This window comes from Hyposmocoma kahamanoa, unplaced genomic scaffold, assembly GCF_003589595.1.
Source record: "Hyposmocoma kahamanoa isolate Upper Pololo Valley unplaced genomic scaffold, ASM358959v1 76, whole genome shotgun sequence".
NCBI classification, from domain to species: Eukaryota; Metazoa; Arthropoda; class Insecta; order Lepidoptera; family Cosmopterigidae; genus Hyposmocoma; species Hyposmocoma kahamanoa.
In genome coordinates, this window is record NW_020653900.1 from 7,244,746 (window position 1) to 7,262,086 (window position 17,341).

A 17,341-nucleotide genomic window follows, 5' to 3' on the forward strand; every position below is an offset into this window, starting at 1 on the left:
CACAGTGATTCAAAATTCATTCTTGTAACAACTTTATAACCTGTGTATCACAAAGAAATAAATGATTTGATTTGATTTGATTTGATTTGATTTGATCATAAATCTGTTTGGTAATTCTTCTTACATCCATCCACTCTACATGCCCAAACCACCTCAACATTCCTTTCTCTTTTCTAGTCACCACATTCTCTTTCAAGCCGCATCTTTCGCGTATCATTGTATTCTTCATTCTATTACTCAACTTTATTCTACAAATTTTCCTCAAAGATCTTCTTCTCCATTACATTAAACCTACTTCCATGCTTCTTCTACCATACCCAACTCTCACTACCAAACGTCAGTGTAGGAACCTACAAACCATTGTGTATGGACATGTGTGATAAAAATAAGATATATACCTTTTTATACCTCACGCCTTTTATCCATCGGGGTAGACAGAGACAACAGTCGTCCACTTGCTACGGTCCTGACACACATCTTTGGCCTCATCAACACGCATCAGTGCTTGCGTACATGCTCGTCGGTTAAGGGTACTCTCGACCTGGCCCTTCTTTAGGATGTCCTCAATTTGGTCATGGTAAGTTCGGTCAGCCCATACCAACTTGCCCGCTCACACTTGCCTTATAAATCTGTTTCATCAATGAAAACAACAATAATAATTTATTTACTTAAATCTAACAAGTTTAGTATGTACTATAATACAATGTGTTGATTTGCGTTCTCGCCATGCTTACAGAGGTATATCCGAAACTGATCTCAAAACACTAAAAAAAGAAATCGAAAAAAACAATTCGTAAATTTCTATTTTTTATTTAATTGCGGTAAACAAATTTGATCTAAAGGTCATTGACTTGCACGGCACTTGCAAACATTTTGAACAATGACCTTAAATGCGCAGAAAGAAACGTATTTTAGATCTATTTGGTGGTAGGGTGCAGCTAGGGAGAGCGGGGAACCGTCATATCGACCGCGCGATTGGTAGATCAGTCGACCTTACTTCCCGTACTCTACTCTAGTCTGTCACGAAATGCCACGTGGTTTGGTATGTAAACAAGAGTTAGTAGAGCAAAAAAGAACCGCTGTCAGGTTCACCAGAACCTGCATGGCAATACAATGCTTGTCTATCCTTATGGCATGATGTGAAACGTTTAGTTTACGCGGAGGATACGAGTGTCGAAGTTTCTGCTTTCAAAGTTGTGGAGTCTAATGTTGAAACGAAACTCACGTGCGAATCTCTGAGCTAGGTGCTTCTAGCAATACTTTCATGTAACCTAAAGTTGGTAAGTACCAAATACAAAAAACTTTTTTCTGTCAACTTTTCGAATTAATGCAAATAAATAGTAAATTATAACAATACTAGTACACATTCATAATTAAAAAAATAGGTAAATAAGCGATCGAGAAAGATTACGTATCGCTCAATGAAGCGGGTGGCGAGGTTACTGCCCTTGCGTGGTGCACACGAGTTGAGACAATTTTGCAAAACTTTACTAGATACAATCAGCCAGAATATTGAACAGAATATTTTTCTTATAATTATTAATACAAAGATCGAACACTCAGAAAAAATTCCTTCGATCCGGCCGGATTCGAACCGACGTCTTCTAGCTTACCGTGGCAGACGCTATACCAACTAAGCTACGGAGCGAACCAGCGGACCTCACGAATTTATCTGTGTGCTTGCGTCGTGTCTTTGTATTTGGTTTTTTTCAACGACTTTGTAGTCGCAGCGCCAGCTATGAGAAATCTATGAAAGATTTATCACCCAGTTAGTACATTTACAGTTACCAGTCCTGACGAGAGATGTCGCTATTCGCTGTATTTTTAATTTGTTTTGATTGAATTGATATTCAATTCAATAAAAATGTAATTGCAAAGTAGGAGGCATACTAGCCGACGAGCCACTTGACGAGCGCTGGTCATCGTCGTATACATCTGCAATATCAGGCTGCTTATGCGTTGCTGGCCTTTGATAGCCTTGACTCGCCTTATGAAGAACCCTATGTTGTAACATAACGCAATGGAAATACTTCAAGAGAGAAACTGTTCCATAACTAATTAAAATGGACGTACATTACAGTGAAGACTATATCATGGAAAATAGCTGCGCAGCGCGTGTGTAAAATTTCTTTTTCATGCAATTACTTTTCGTACCCTCCATCAGCTATTTTGCACAATTTAACCTTCACTGGGTTCGCAAAATGGCAAATTAAAAAAATTACTTCCATTTCTATGTCACGCATGAATCTATTACTTATTCCACATGTTGCTGGTTCGAGGCGTGGATGACCTTCAAAAAGTTTCTCTGAGTACTCCCGTTAAAGACTAAAAATGAGGAGTAAGGGAAAAGAATAAAAATATTAACAAACTAAAACTCTGTCGTCTCATTTTGTAAATTTTCTATCAACACTAAGAGCCTACGCAAACTCCACTGGAGTTTACACTTAGAATTTCATATAGTTGCTTCATTTAAAAAAACTAACTGAAATTAAAAACAAAAGTAACATTAATCTTTTATCATAAGCTCGATACATACGCGCGACTACAGCGGGTCTGCGGGGTGTACGCGTGTGGTCGGCGGTTATAAAATACGCCGTGTGCATAGGCTCTTAATCACAAGAAGATATTATCGCAAAATCAGCAATATGTGAGAGCAACGATATGAAAATCTAATTATAATTTTATGATGTGAAAAATTGCGAACGCTTGATAAATAACTGCTAAATAAAAAGTATAAATCTTTTCTTGAAAATTGAACTTTCTTTGCAACACTTCACTGAGAATTTAAAGAATTTGTAAGACATAAAAGAATCTAAATAAAGATTCTTCTTTATAGTGAAAAACATGGTGTGATATCTGAAATATTTTATAGCCATGATTGTAAAATTTTTAGTACAATTGCAGAGTTTATGTATTACGTGTAAGTACATTGATTGATTGTTTTTATGTATATTTACTTTATTTTTATTTATTTATTTAAAGTCAGGTTACATTGACCAATAAATACATACCTTATAAACTATTTACACGTATGGACTACGATGTGTGACGCAACGTGATGACATCCTTCAACCAAAACTTCTCCTTCATGAAGGTCGACAGATGTTGCGTTGGCACTCTCACCACAATCGAATTAAAATTCACATGGTGATGGAACCCCAACCGCTCGCCCCTCAGGGTATCATTGGCTTTCACCCGTATGTACTTCGCAACATCTGAAGACTTTGTGGAGATGAAGCCGTGAAATGTTTACAACGTCGTCGGTACCGCTGTACGCAATTGTTTATTCGTGCCGGTATTTATAAGTACTGATACCCAAAACGAATCTATTTGATCATTATTTGTACACGTAAATGTATATTGAATTGTAATCGTTGCCACTTTTTGTAATTTAGCTTATAACGTAATTTTCTTATTATTTTTCGGTAATTACACACTTGTAGTTATTCCTTTCTAATTTAAAAAGGAACGGGTTTTGTTTTCAACTGACTTTAAAAAAGGCGGATGTTCTCAACTTGACTGTATTTTTTTGTATGTACACGGGTCATCAAAAAAATCAGCCCACCCTGTTTTGTACCGTTTTTTTTAAATTAAACAGTAAGTGTTTTCGAATTTTTAGTTACACGATTACTCTGACATATTTTGTGAACCGATTTCGTTGATTCTTTTTTTTTGTTGGAAAGAGGATACCTCATTTGTGGTTCCCTTTAAATTTGAAGAAAACATTCTACCAATAAGGGTGCCATATTAAAGGGATGAATCTGGTTTATTGGATTTCACCCACTATCCGTGAAATGATTTCAATTAAGCATATACTTGTAATTCTATAAACTTTACATGCCTTTTTTTTCATAGAAAAAGTTATAATAAATTTTATGCCTGCTCAAACAGTTCTAATAATGGCAGCACAAGGCAATTTTCGACGTGTTATTGGTGACAATGGATTTCGAAATCCGAACAAACACAACAGTTACGATGCTTACGATGACCAGGTGTCCCCTGTATATAATGGACGCCCCATGCCCCCTGAGTTACAGTCGTTGTTCACGACATTAGATTCTTACGACCCGAATGGCGATGACGATGTCAATTATCATCTAAAAGAATGCATGGAAGAATTTAGTAGCTGTATGTATGTGAAAGCGTAAGTACGTCCACACAAAGAGAGCGACGCACACACGCGTACACATAAACCCAAAGACCTAATTTTTTTTCGTTAATTATTTTGTTTTTAATATTATTTTTACTCTGCAAATCTTACACATTTTTTAACTACTTGTACACATTGATCCAGTTTCATAGGCTAAAGGTTATCCACGGGATAAGGTGCTGTATGCTTACATACAAGTTAAACCCAAATGCTGGCTGCAGAGGCTTACTCTATATTACACGTAATCTATATTACAATTTTTAATTACTATGCTAAGTACAATTTTTTCTTAGCTTTATATCGGTCATTCTCACATTCGGTGTACTCAGCCTAATTACCGTAGCCATTTTTTTTCTCTGTTATTATGACTAATAACATAGAAATGTGAACAACTTTAAGCTAAATTGTTAACAAAACTTTAAGCTAAATGGCATTAAAATAGATAAAGTCGTTTTAGTGTTATTAAGACACAAATATTTTATGGAAACGGTAATTAGAAATTGTTATTTTTCCATGGCTGCGGTAGTAAGATAATTCAAATATTTTCTACTCTATTCGTAATTAATTATACCGAAACAAAACATTTTTTAATATTTAAGCTGAAAGATTTTATCGGCAGAAATAATTAAAATATAAATTATTACACTTTTTTTGTAATAACGGTGATTAATCATAATCCGGATTATTTTTAAGTGTTTGTGAGATGTGCCACAAATATCTTTCTGTCTAAAATTTCCTACATTCTGCTTTCCCATTGCATTAAAAAACGTTGATAATTGGTTTGATTATAAGATCTAATTATTTAGAAGTCTAGTTTGTATCATAATATATTTGTATATACTTTATATTGACGCGAAATCGAGTGTAATATTTAAAACTCTTAATATTTTCATAATACAATAATTAGACAACCTACGGTAATAACACCATTTTCTTAATAAAAATATCAAAAACTAGAAGTGATGGAAAATACTCGAATATTGTAATACATGAAGGCTCTTTTATTTCAATAAGCGACAACAAATTTTGTAGAAAAATGTAATTTACAAATAGGGAAACGGGGATTTTAAAATTTTAAAACCAAAATTACGGTACTTAGACATTTATGTAAATTGCTAGCGAATACGCCGACACTCCTACATACACACAATTCGAGTGCCGCGACACGGGCTTATAGCTCGCGATTCATGCAATAGTGAATTCCAAATTTTTCGTGGTTTATGGATGTGCGCTTTGAAAACCTATGGCGATGGTAATTATACCTTCTCTGACCGTTTTCTTAACATGGACATACCCATTTCGTCATCAATGTGTATAAAATTTCTATTTCTTTTTCACTGTTTATTTTCTAATAATTCCAAAATATAGGTTGTCACACGTTTATTTCTTAGAAATATGTAGGCCGTACAAATATTTCTTCCGGCCCGGAAATCGAACTCGGGACCTCGGCATGGACCGGATAGTTCGGCATGATAACCGTTCGGCCACGGAGGCAGTTAATTGGAGGACATGTATTTAAAAAACAAAATAAGTGTAGTAATCGAGTAGGTACAGGGCTAAAAAAACCTTAAATAAAAGTTAAAAAAACCTTAGATAAAAGTATAAACTAGGAAACGAAACTATTTTTCCGGATTTACATCGCATATATTTGTTTTTTCAAACAAACCAACGTTTCGGGCCCTTTACAGGTCCCATGGTCACGGTTGACTGAGGTGGTAAAGTCATCAACCAGTTATGTGTAATATTAATGCAAACCACTCTATTTTTTCACTATAGTTACAAAAGCCATTAATGAAATACCTTATTTTTAGTTTTACAAAGAACATTCCAATTTACGGGGCATTATATAATTTTAAATTTTTACAAAATTGTGAAGTAATTGACGCGGTCGCTAGTGACAACTGTCACAGTCAACCCGTGATAGAGGCACTTTACATTATTGTTAAAATTCACACAGCAATTCGTGAAACTTGCGAGATGTAAAATGAATAATGCCCTTGTCACAGCTGTCTTTTAAGTTCAATTTGGCAAATAGACGTCAATAATAATTGCATTGTAACTAATTCCCACCCTTAGTGTAATAGATGACATCCGCAAAATGACAACTTCCCAGGAGAGGTTTAAAGATTCTTCGAAGGGAATTATTCGATAACTTATTTATGCTTAAATAGGAGAGTCATAAATAATTTGACATATTTCTTATGATACGAAGTGGCGGGACGAACGAAACGAACGACACGCCCATCCGTAACTGTTGCAGTGCCATTCAAAGCTTTAAATCACAAAGCTCGTAAGGGCACTGCCACTGCGCCCGTCACCTTGAGACATGAGTTGACAAGTATCTGTAATTTCACCAGCACCCTTACCCTTCAAAACCGGAACACAGTTTTGCTGACATTAATGCTTGGCGGCAGAAATAGGTTAGTACTGGGCAGTACTTCCCTGGACGAACTCTTTCTCTAGGAGCTCTACTGCTAGAAAACAAACATACGTAATTTGTTTAATATAGTTCGTGTTATTTTTAAAATTTTCATGTAATAATAGCACTTTTGACACAAGATCACATACGCCTTTATTTATACCAAGGGTACGAATTTATGTAATATACTTTCTTTCTATTGATTTGTGGTTGCTTTTAGAAAACAGCCATTATGTGGAGTCAACATAAAAAATGGCCAAAAAAGAGTTTTTTCAAACTTATGTCAAATGTTCTACGAAAACTGCAGGTCTGGGTCAGGTAAGATTTGTGGAGGTCTCTTTCATGTACTTGCCCAACAAATCACACGAGTGACTTAACTCGTTTTGCCACAGCGGGTGTTACAAAAAGGTCCAATAATACTGGTGATTTCTCAACGGTGAAAAGAAATCCATTAGTAATTTAAACCGCTTATTCTTTATAACTGAAAATTGCAAGGATACAATTTTTCCCTTTCTTGTCATAGCTAACGCTAACAATTTAGCAACTTTCGAGATATTGGTACCGGATTTTTTTTTTATTTGAAAAATGTTAATTAAACACTGATTTTACTTAACATTAAAACTGACACTAAATACATTTTCATACATACATATCATCACGCCTGTCTCCCACCGTGGTAGGCAGAGACTACGGACCTCCACTTGCTACTCCGCCCTCCACCCTGAGACAAAAGCTGACAAGTCCAATGCACCTGTAATTTCAACACTCTTAACACTTCAGAACGGAACGCGTAATGTTACTAATAAAACTTATTTACTTTTCAGATTCGGCCTGGACATCTGTAGACGAAAAAAACTGCTTTAGGATTGCCAGCACACAACGATAACTTTTTTCCTAAAGCGACAAAATTTATAGGAATCTAGACTCGATCAAGATAATATTATGTATCTTAGGTTTCTGGTTCCTGGAGTCGAACTTAATTAATTACTATTATTACGTATACCAGCTTCGATAAAGATGTCTAAATTTTAATATTTGAAAATTTATTTAAATTGTGTGTGTGTGTGTGTGTGTGTGTGTGTGTGTGTGTGTGTGTGTGTGTGTGTGTGTGTGTGTGTGTGTGTGTGTGTGTTTATGCACCTCTTAGTGCATGTACGTAGGAATCCAGTGTCCAATTTTAGTTACAGCCATTTTGCTGTTTCTTTGTATTTAATCCCATATTATAAATACATTAGGTACTTATCCCGAATCTATTTTATATTAGAACGTTCACTGATCCAATAGCATAAATCAAATAAAAAACGAAGCGTGTACTGTTTCAAACAGAAGGCTATACTTTGGTGGGATAGAGTATTATATATTTCGTCCCTAGCATTCATTGTCGTTCAAATTTTTTTTATTATGCCCGACAACACCAATTAAAACCTGGTCTCAAACTAGGGAATTCCCTTTACTATAAGCACCAGAGCAAGGGAATTCACTCCGGGGCATTACACTGAACACCCAGACCAGACCACTTTATAAAATTTTATTTCCCAAATTGGTCCTACCGGGAATCACTCCCGGGACCTCTGCATCCAGCGCCCAAACGTAAACCATTGTGCCACTGAGGTCGTCGATTAGATATAATTAGTTTTAATATTAGACAAATATTAAAAAAAATATGGAAATCAGAAACAACGACGGCACTACAAATACCCAGACCCATGCAAAAGTTAGATTTCTACATTGACCCGGCCGGGAATCGAACCCAGGACCTCAGATAAGAACGACGCCATGAAGATCGATGTGTAAGCCACTCGACCACGAAGGTCGTTGATATCGAGAGATTAGTCGGCTTATTTTATTTACATAGGTATATGCACTGTTTCTCGACAAGGTACATATTTAAATAGGAAACAAAAAGAAATATGAAAATATAAACAAATTTACCTTAACAAATAATTTTTTAGCCTACCACAACAAACATATTTGCAGAAAATATATATTGTAGTCATAATTTCATTAATACAAATACACACTTGTAACAGAGGGGTGTAGAGGATAGTCGAGGTTTGTTTGGCTAGCTGGTCCCCGTTACCATGTCCTGGGGCCTTACCATGAACTCTTATTACGATTCAGTTTAGGACCTAAAATGATTCGTTGTGAGACGAAGTGTATATATATATCACTATCCCGCTTTTTTATCGTTACAACCTATACTGAACTGTAATAAGAGTTCGTGGTAAGGCCCCAGAAATCAAACGACGAAATTCGGTGAAGAATTGATTTATTGTACAGATGCTTACAATACAAATGTGTCCAGTAAAAGGGATTCGTCCCGTTGGATTCAAGCGCGGTGCCGAGTCCGCGACAAGTCCCAATGGGTGCGCATCTTACATTTGTCCTACAGTGATTTATAAGCAATTGCATCAATGCAATCGTGTGTATTACGAACGTACGTTTGCATTGGTCTAGAGTCACCTACATCACACATACATACCTACACAACGCGTTCATTTCTACAACTTTAGCTCTTTTTTCATGCTTTTTCTTCAGAATTCACTACCCTTTGGGACCGTTACCCAGTTGGGACCTTAATAAATAAACTATACCTAAAACACATTCAAGAATTCATTGCATTAAAAAATATACGACTTGAAAAATCGGGCTGCCATTTGTACCACTGAGCAAGCAGAGTACATACGGTCACTTCAGGCGAGATCGTTTCCCGTGGGAGAATCCGAAACCATTCAACGTAGAATAACTTCAAACCTGAATCCTTTCGAGACCTTTCTTTGCTAACCTTTTTTTTATGACTTTCTGCTACGGGAGTATGTGTGTGTGTGTGTTCCTTCTATATAATTATGTTTTTATTTCATAGGCAAGTAAATTACAAAATTAATTCACAATGAAATTACGTAGGTACATTACAATTTAAATTATAACCAACAACCAGATAACACAACTGAGTTGTGGCATACATCGCGTACAGAGAATTTCCTACGATTCCTGCACTAGGCAAAGCCTGTCTCGCAGGTAATCGATAAAAACATTGTTACTGATAAAAGAATAACGCCCAACCAAAGAGAATTTTATTTTACAGTTTTTGGAAAATTTTACATGTTATGGTCAATCTGTATATTATGTTATTATATTATATTAGATTATATTTCATTAAATTTTTAATACAATACATATTGGTTACCTTTGTAAAGGATGAGTGTGTGCTTGCGTGTGTGTGAAATTACACTTAAAAATTTCACATTGATAAAACTCTGCTACTCGTTCGTAAGGCAGATTCGCCTGAGAAAAAATAATAAGAAATTCTAGGGATTACTCTTTGTAAATAAAACATTCGTACGTATTTATCATATACAATATTTATTTCAAATATGCTATAACCTTTAGTTCAAAGTTTTTGTTTCACTTCAGTTTTAAGCCCCGTAAAAGACAAACTTTGATTTGAATATCAGCCGAAATCTTATGTAGTAGTGTACACATTGGACTATAAATGAATTTGTGACTGTGAAAACGATTGTTAAGAACAGCCAGTTTATTTTATTTACGCGCATTTATGTTATGTCTATCACTATATACTTGTAAAAATAACTCTTCTTCTTGGAATAAATTACATTATGTAGGTACTGTAAATAACTGGTACCTTATGTAAACTCGAAGCAATTCTCTTCAGTATAACAAGAATTTAAAACATACAATTGTTTCTTTTTTATCTTATATTTGAAAACAACTACACATTGACTTTATACAAAACAATTACTTTAGCTAGGTGTACAAAGTTAATTAACAAAAGTAATATGTCAAAATTTTTTTAAATTTCTTTTTTATTCTAATGTAAGCGTGCATTTGACCTCCATCTCATTTGATGGAAAGTGGCGATGAGGTCGACGATGGAGCATGCACACCTAGATAATGCCTATTCACTCTCGCCTTGAAAAAGTCCTAATTATAACGTTCAGGGAACAAGTCTGCAGGCAGGGAAGTCCACTCTATAGCCGTTCGCCATATAAATGCGGAAGCGTAACGCTTCGTGCGAATCTTTGGAATATCCACAACATAGAGGTGGAAGCCAAACCTACGCCTAGTCCCCCGATGATGGAAAGGGAAAGGCAGAATTAAATCGTCTAATTTCATCGCACACTCTCCGTGATCTCTACTCAACGACTAACTGATCAAATGAAGTAACTTTCCCTCTAAAATCTCCTTAATTCTGCTTTCTCCCCTACTACTCCTACACTTACTATCACATTAGGGCATCAAATTGCACGCTTGTAGAAGCGCTGCAATTTTCTCTCATATAATATTTAGTAGCGCAGCTGCAGCGCCACATTCATGCCACTTTTGCAGACTAGTAGCACAGTGTAATTACAGCTTTTTTACTTTAATTACCATGCTGATCTGCGGAGGGTTCGGTTTCCGGGTCGAGAGAAATATTTGTATGGCCAAAATTTATTTCTCTCGGGAGTTTGGTTGTAATTTGTGGTTGTGTGTGTCCATGGCACCCGCGATCACAGGGTTTCTTAGTGCGGGACTATGAGTATGTGCGTTAATCATTATTTATTGTATTGAAATGGGTGAAGTGTGTAATAGAACGCAACTAGATGTATTTGCAAGGGTCCACGCCTACGTTTTCACTATTCTTTTCAAATAATGTATAACCATTTTATATTTTGTGTCTCGAATGTAAGACCAAAAACGAAATAAAAAATACAAAAAACTATCATTACCAAAAACATATGGAGGTGCCTAGGGTGCCAAGTGATTTACAAAGAGCCTACCATCATACCATCTGTGGTGTGATGAAGCTTGTACTGGATACGAGAGATCGGGAGCATTCGTGTGTGCAACCGATAAACGAAATCCTATCAAAAAAGGGATTGCGTATTCTTACCGATGCATAATACACGTACACTTACCCACAGTACAGTGTAAGAGTGGTTACATGTGGCGACTTTTAGCAACGATGCAAACGAGTGTTCGTGAAACGCGCGATTGGATCGCTACTCTTGGGATTTATAAGCAATTGAATCGGTGCAAACGGTGCGCGTTTGTATCGATGCTGTCGCGCGCTTGCATCGCTGCTTAAAATCGTGCGTGTGTGTAAAGATAGACTTTATATTTATATTAATATAAATATAAATATTTAGATAGATTACCGACTGCATCGCCACTGCATCGCGTTTGCATTGCATTTGCATCGCTGCTAAAAGTCGGCGTGTGTAACTGCTCCGATACAGAGTGAGGACTCTCGGAGCGTTGTTGTGTGTATATTAGTTTTCCCTTTTTGACCCCTCCGACTCCCTGTCATATTTATTTGTTCAGTTCATAGCCTTTTCTTTAATTGAGACTCATTTGGATCAAACTGTATATTTGCTGCATCGCGTTTGCATCGCTGCAAAAATTCGCCATGTGTAACCACTCTAAGAGTACCTACGCAAATCCCATTTTTCACTATTTATATAACTACATTATTCATTACCTACAATTGTTTTGCGTGTCACTATGGTAAGAGTCAGATTAGTAAACTACTAAACAAAACAATGTTATTGTTGATTTTCTAACACTTTTTGTTTTCATTCTACACCGTCTCAAACCTTAAGTGCGTCTTCTTCTTCTACTTTATAAATAAATAATCAAAACCTCTACTGATTAATTTAAAACAAGAGTTACGAATTACATGCTTGAACATAAAACACTTCTTGAATAATAAAATTAATAATGAACTATAAACATGTGACACTAGTGTAAGAATGTTAATTCCTTTATACTTCTCTCTCTACACATTTATAGTAGTGATTACTAGAGGTGCGTAATAACCAAGTAGAGAATTATTTCAATGAAAGGTTGTGCTCCTCGTAAAACTCATGAAAACGCCTGTTCCATTTTTAGTAGCAATTAACATCTGCCGTTTTTTATAAGACTCCATTCTGAAAGGGTTATTGATATTATTACTATACAGACCAGGTATTACAAATGGGTTCATAAAAAATTTCCTCGCAAATGTGATGAAAAGCGTTGTATATAACACGGGCGTTACGGGAATTACGATCCTCGACTCCGAAAGCCCCGTCTTCGACTTTGGACTTATAATAAGGTATCGTTCGTTATTCCTTACCGCGCATAATATTACAATGTATAGTATAAAAAAGTGTTTTTTCTAAAGTCTTGCCGGTTATTTATCTTGGATCTAATTTGAAAATGAAAAATGTCGAAAGTCATTGTTTTCATTCATTTGTTTCAATTTCCTAGTTTTTATTAATTACTTTTAATTTTCTATTAATACAGATTGGTTCGAGGTTGATTTTGCATTCTTGTAAATTTCGTAAGCTTTAGTTGAATTGTTTTTGTGTATTAAACTTTGATTTAGTCCGTGTTAAACAGTTATATTTTTAAAATTTTCGTTTCTGCTTTTACAACGAATCTAAAAAATGCACTTTGTTTAATTTGGATTTGTTTAATTTTTTTTCAATAAAGGTTGATTAAGGCTGCACTAAGTCGATATTAAATGTTAAAAGATGTTAATGTAAGTTCTTACTTTTTATTCCGCTTAATGTGTCGGTGTATATTTACACTTGTGTAGAGTGTGATGGCCTCATCTATTTGGAGAGTATGTTCCATGTTCTTTAGTTGAGCATTGAAATTATTGATTGTAATGATGAAACATTATTATCGAGTTCTTGGGTTTTCGGGATTGTTACACATAGGAAATGAAACTTTTGCTTTCAGATCTAAATAAAAAAACCAACGATTCGGGCCCTTTACAGGTCCCACGGTCACGGCTGACTGAGATAGCAAAGTCATTAATATTTGCATTAATATTTGACGTAACTGGTTGCAAAAATAAATATATGCTATGTAGATCTGAAACAATAATTCATTTCCTGTGTTATTATTATTATTATAGTGTCATAGTATATCATACACAATGTCTGGAAATGTATCGCACATCGAAATTTTTTCGCGTCGTCTCAATGATTCCTGCCACAGATAAAAGGCCTGAGCTATTCATAACTATGAAGTACGGTACAGTATGATATAGTAAATTATAAAATATGTGAAGATATGTGGTACAACTTATTGCTACTTACGTCTCCATCCGTTACAATTTTCGTATTCCATATCGCAGTAGCTGTTAAATGTTTTATATTCTCCATCGTAGTGCCTTGCACAAGCCATGTGGAATCTGTTACAAAACATAATAGTCCACAAAATGGTAATATATTTTTCACCTTCCTGGCTCGGAAAGGCTTTGTTTCTCATTAGAAATCTGGTAAAAGCGCTTTTTCCACGTTAGCGTGGAATTTGACGAAGGACTGTGGAGCATCTAACTTTTTGTTTCGATAAAAAAAAATGTTACTATCAATATTACCAAATGCAGTAATATTACTTTCAATTTTTAGTATAGTACTTACTTATTAATGTACCCTTTTTGATGTATGAATGAATAAAACTGATTTGTTATAGTTCTACCGTTTTCTTTCATCTACCATTTTCCACGCAATAGTGAGGTGAAATGTTGTGTGTTTCGCTAGGCTGTAAAGTTGTTTTTCGTCTCATGCCTTAAAATCTTAGGCTCCTTCTCTCAAGTTTCAATAAAAGCACTCGCGTCAATCAACAACTTTGCAGTCATAAAAGAGAACTATATCATATTCACATAACTGCCGTCCGCTAACTAAAACTGTTTGTTTTGTTTGTGTCTGTTTTTAAAACAGACTGTTGTATTCTATTTTTTTCTATTTTAAACTGATATTTGATATAACGGAGATATGACAAATGGTCGCCACTTAGCCGCGTTATAGTTAGTGGACGGCAGATAATGTAATAAGACAAGTAGTGTAAGGGTAGAAAGTAGTACCTACTTGGCATTTTGAATCTTATCTAACAGAAAAGTCTAATCTTTTTCGTGTAGTTCATCAAAACATTCAAGGCTTTTCTGGCAAAACATTAGAATTAAGTCTTTTTTTAAACGATATTTCCATTGATGAGTTTTGTGTAACAGAACACTGGTTGAAAGACTACGAAGCAATTAACAACGTGGAAAATGTTATGTAATACTTAACTCGTTCGTAAGAAAGAACTTAAGTACAGGCGGATCAATGATTATTATTAAGCGTAATTTAAAATTTAAAGAGCGTAAGGATACCACAGATCTCTCTATTGGACGGACTATTGAGATTTCATGTGTGGAATTGGATCAGTTTATCATCTTATGTGTATACAGGCCCCCTCTACTAATTACAACTAGTTTGAATTAATCATGGCATGTGACATACCATGATCTTTAGGCATACGCATAAGTTAAATACAATCAATACTACACAAACATTTGGGTGTGAAAAAGCTGTGCTCTCTGTGGATCCCACACAATTTGACTGAGGCTTAAAAAAATGGATCGAGTCACTTGGTGCAATGCCATGGTTACTGGATTCAACGAAGGGGCGTCAAATTTGGTGCGGGACATAGTAACAGGCGACGAAACATGAATTTATAGTTACGATCCAAAAAATCGAACCAAAACAAAGCAGCAATCGAGCGTATGGGTCTTTCGAGATGAGCCGAAACCAACCAAAGTGGCGTTTGTGGAAAGTGCCTCTAAGCGGATGATTGCTTCTTTTTTTAATAAAACTGGACACGTAGCTACTGTTGCTTTGGAGAATCATTGTACCGTGAATACACATGGTGCACGACCATTTGTTTACCAGAAGCTATTGACAAACTCCATAAAAACAACCCTAAATGCCGTATCATCTTGCACCACGAAAATGCCAGTTCTCACACGGCCAGAACAACGTTGACCTTCTTAGCCATCACACGTACAGTCCCGATCTGGCACCTTGTGACTTTTATTTACTTTCAAAAATTAAGAACCAGTTATGCGGTCAAGGAAAATCACAGTTACGCGGTCAACCTGAAGAGGCTGTCGAAGAGTATGAAAAATATGTTTCAGAGATTGTCACGGAGGAGTGGCATAAATGTTTTCAAAATTGGTTCATTCGTATGAAAAAGTGCATTTACGCTTACGGAGAATATTTTGAGACACAATAAATTCATTTCTGGCCGTTTTGTAGTATTTTTGTCCTATTCATTCCGGAAACTTATAGTGCGCCTCACGTAAGCATTGACGGGGCGAATATGCGAGAGTAGGTCTTGTCTCATTTTACTATGATAGTAATGATAGGTAAATTGAGTAAAGAAGCTAATACACCCAAGGAAACCCGTGCGCTGCTCTAGATACAATAGCAGAAATCTAACTCCACAGCGCTAAAGTGTTTTCGTAATGTGAATTGAGTGAAGATTCGGTTTCTGAGCTAATATCTGCGCTCTCTAACTAGAGATATAACTAGAGAAAACTATCAGAGATTGGAATAGGCTAAATATATTTATCTAAACATCAAGGAATACATATAGAGTTTATGTTACCTTCCCCGAAATTCCGAAATGGTTACATATAAAAGTAAAACAATTGACTTATATTGTTGAATACAAAACCGCTCATCTAAATACACCATTCTAGTACTCTACTATTATATACAACAATTCTGGAATTTCAGTGGGAGGTATTATCCACTCTGTGTATTATTTCCTTGAAGTTTATAGTCTGTCTTTTTTAAATACATTGTAAAATGACAGTTCATTACGCAAAAGTGCTGCCCGCTTGCGAGCACCTAGTGATTGCAATCGATATATAGTCTATCGACTATCGACTGAGTATTGGTCACGCTTATGGAATAAATAGCCGAACTTGTTTCATTTCAATCATCCAATTACTGAGCATAAGATCACTTGAATTGTCAATTTTTGTAAGTTCATACATACATACACTGTATTTAGAACTATGTTTATGATAAATACAAAGAGGAGACATATTTTATAGTTTTTCATTTTAATTCAATATAGATAATCAAATCTGGCTATTCTTTTTAAAATGTATATGAATAAATATCGATCTCGATACTAGTAGGCCTGCCGGAATAAGAACAAAGAAGGCGTTAACTTACTTAGTAATAATTTAAACTACGACGTTCATAATTCAGTCTATTTTGGCAAAATTTTATCTTCTTTCACAATCCATCGATAAAAATATCGACAACGACTACAGAAGAGAAATTTTATGAAAACTGGGAATTTAAGTTCATTATTTTTTATTTATTATTGGCCACTGAAATTGTAGAAAAAGTAGTTGTTGTATACATTTTAGCTCTGATGTTTTCTTTATATATGGTATATACATTTAGGTACCATTAATAAATAGTATAGCTGATTGTTTTTTTTTTCGATTCAATAGTTCTTTTTGTACAAGGTAGTTGGTTGCATATACTTGGTATTAAAATAGTTTCCGTTAATTTAAAACATGCAAACAAGAAGAGTAAAATGCGAATGCCTTAAAATACAGTGAAACGTGTTGTACTTAATAGGTATTGAATAAACTATGATATGTCAAATACATACCCATACATTATTTAAATTACATATTATTATACAGTGTATAATTTTTAAGTAGTTACCACACACACACACCACTGTCGATTAATTTCATAAGTAAATGATGTTCAATTGTATAGCCAAATAAAAAAAAGTTATTGAACATCTAGAGTTTTAAAATCCATTTATAAAGTCAAAATAAAATATCGATAAATTAATCTATAAATAAAAAAAAACCAATAATACTTTTAATAGACAGAAGAACAAATTATTAAGTTCTTGGGTTTTCGAGACTATCATGATTGTTCACGTGCACGCGACGTAAACAGACAACCTGACCGGACATTCGC

The 17,341-nt window shown here is 35.1% G+C and overlaps 1 protein-coding gene and 1 long non-coding RNA gene across 2 annotated transcripts in view; one reads left to right on the plus strand and one right to left on the minus strand.

Annotated features, from left to right (window-relative positions):
• The first annotated feature begins 3,884 nt into the window (after positions 1 to 3,884).
• Positions 3,885 to 7,593, plus strand: LOC113232563. Its single transcript, XM_026467333.1, has 3 exons — positions 3,885 to 4,144; positions 6,790 to 6,887; positions 7,394 to 7,593. Exons 1-3 carry the CDS (start codon positions 3,900 to 3,902, stop codon positions 7,453 to 7,455), a joined length of 405 nt encoding a protein of 134 aa, XP_026323118.1. The 5' UTR covers positions 3,885 to 3,899; the 3' UTR covers positions 7,456 to 7,593.
• Positions 7,594 to 11,247: 3,654 nt separating this feature from the next.
• Positions 11,248 to 17,341, minus strand: part of LOC113232507 — a 7,977-nt gene continuing 1,883 nt past the window's right edge. The window contains exons 2-3 of the long non-coding RNA XR_003310632.1: positions 13,658 to 13,752; positions 11,248 to 12,496 (exon numbers count right to left, since the gene is read on the minus strand). This is a non-coding gene — a long non-coding RNA (uncharacterized LOC113232507). The remainder of the gene's footprint in view (positions 12,497 to 13,657; positions 13,753 to 17,341) is intronic.

Coding starts and splice junctions, on each gene's coding strand:
- LOC113232563 (XM_026467333.1), top strand. CDS start 3,900: ATGGCAGCACAAGGCAATTTTCGACGTGTTATTGGTGACAATGGATTT. Junction 4,145..6,789: donor AGCTGTATGTATGTGAAAGC/GTAAGTACGTCC, acceptor GGTTGCTTTTAG/AAAACAGCCATTATGTGGAG. Junction 6,888..7,393: donor AAACTGCAGGTCTGGGTCAG/GTAAGATTTGTG, acceptor TTTACTTTTCAG/ATTCGGCCTGGACATCTGTA.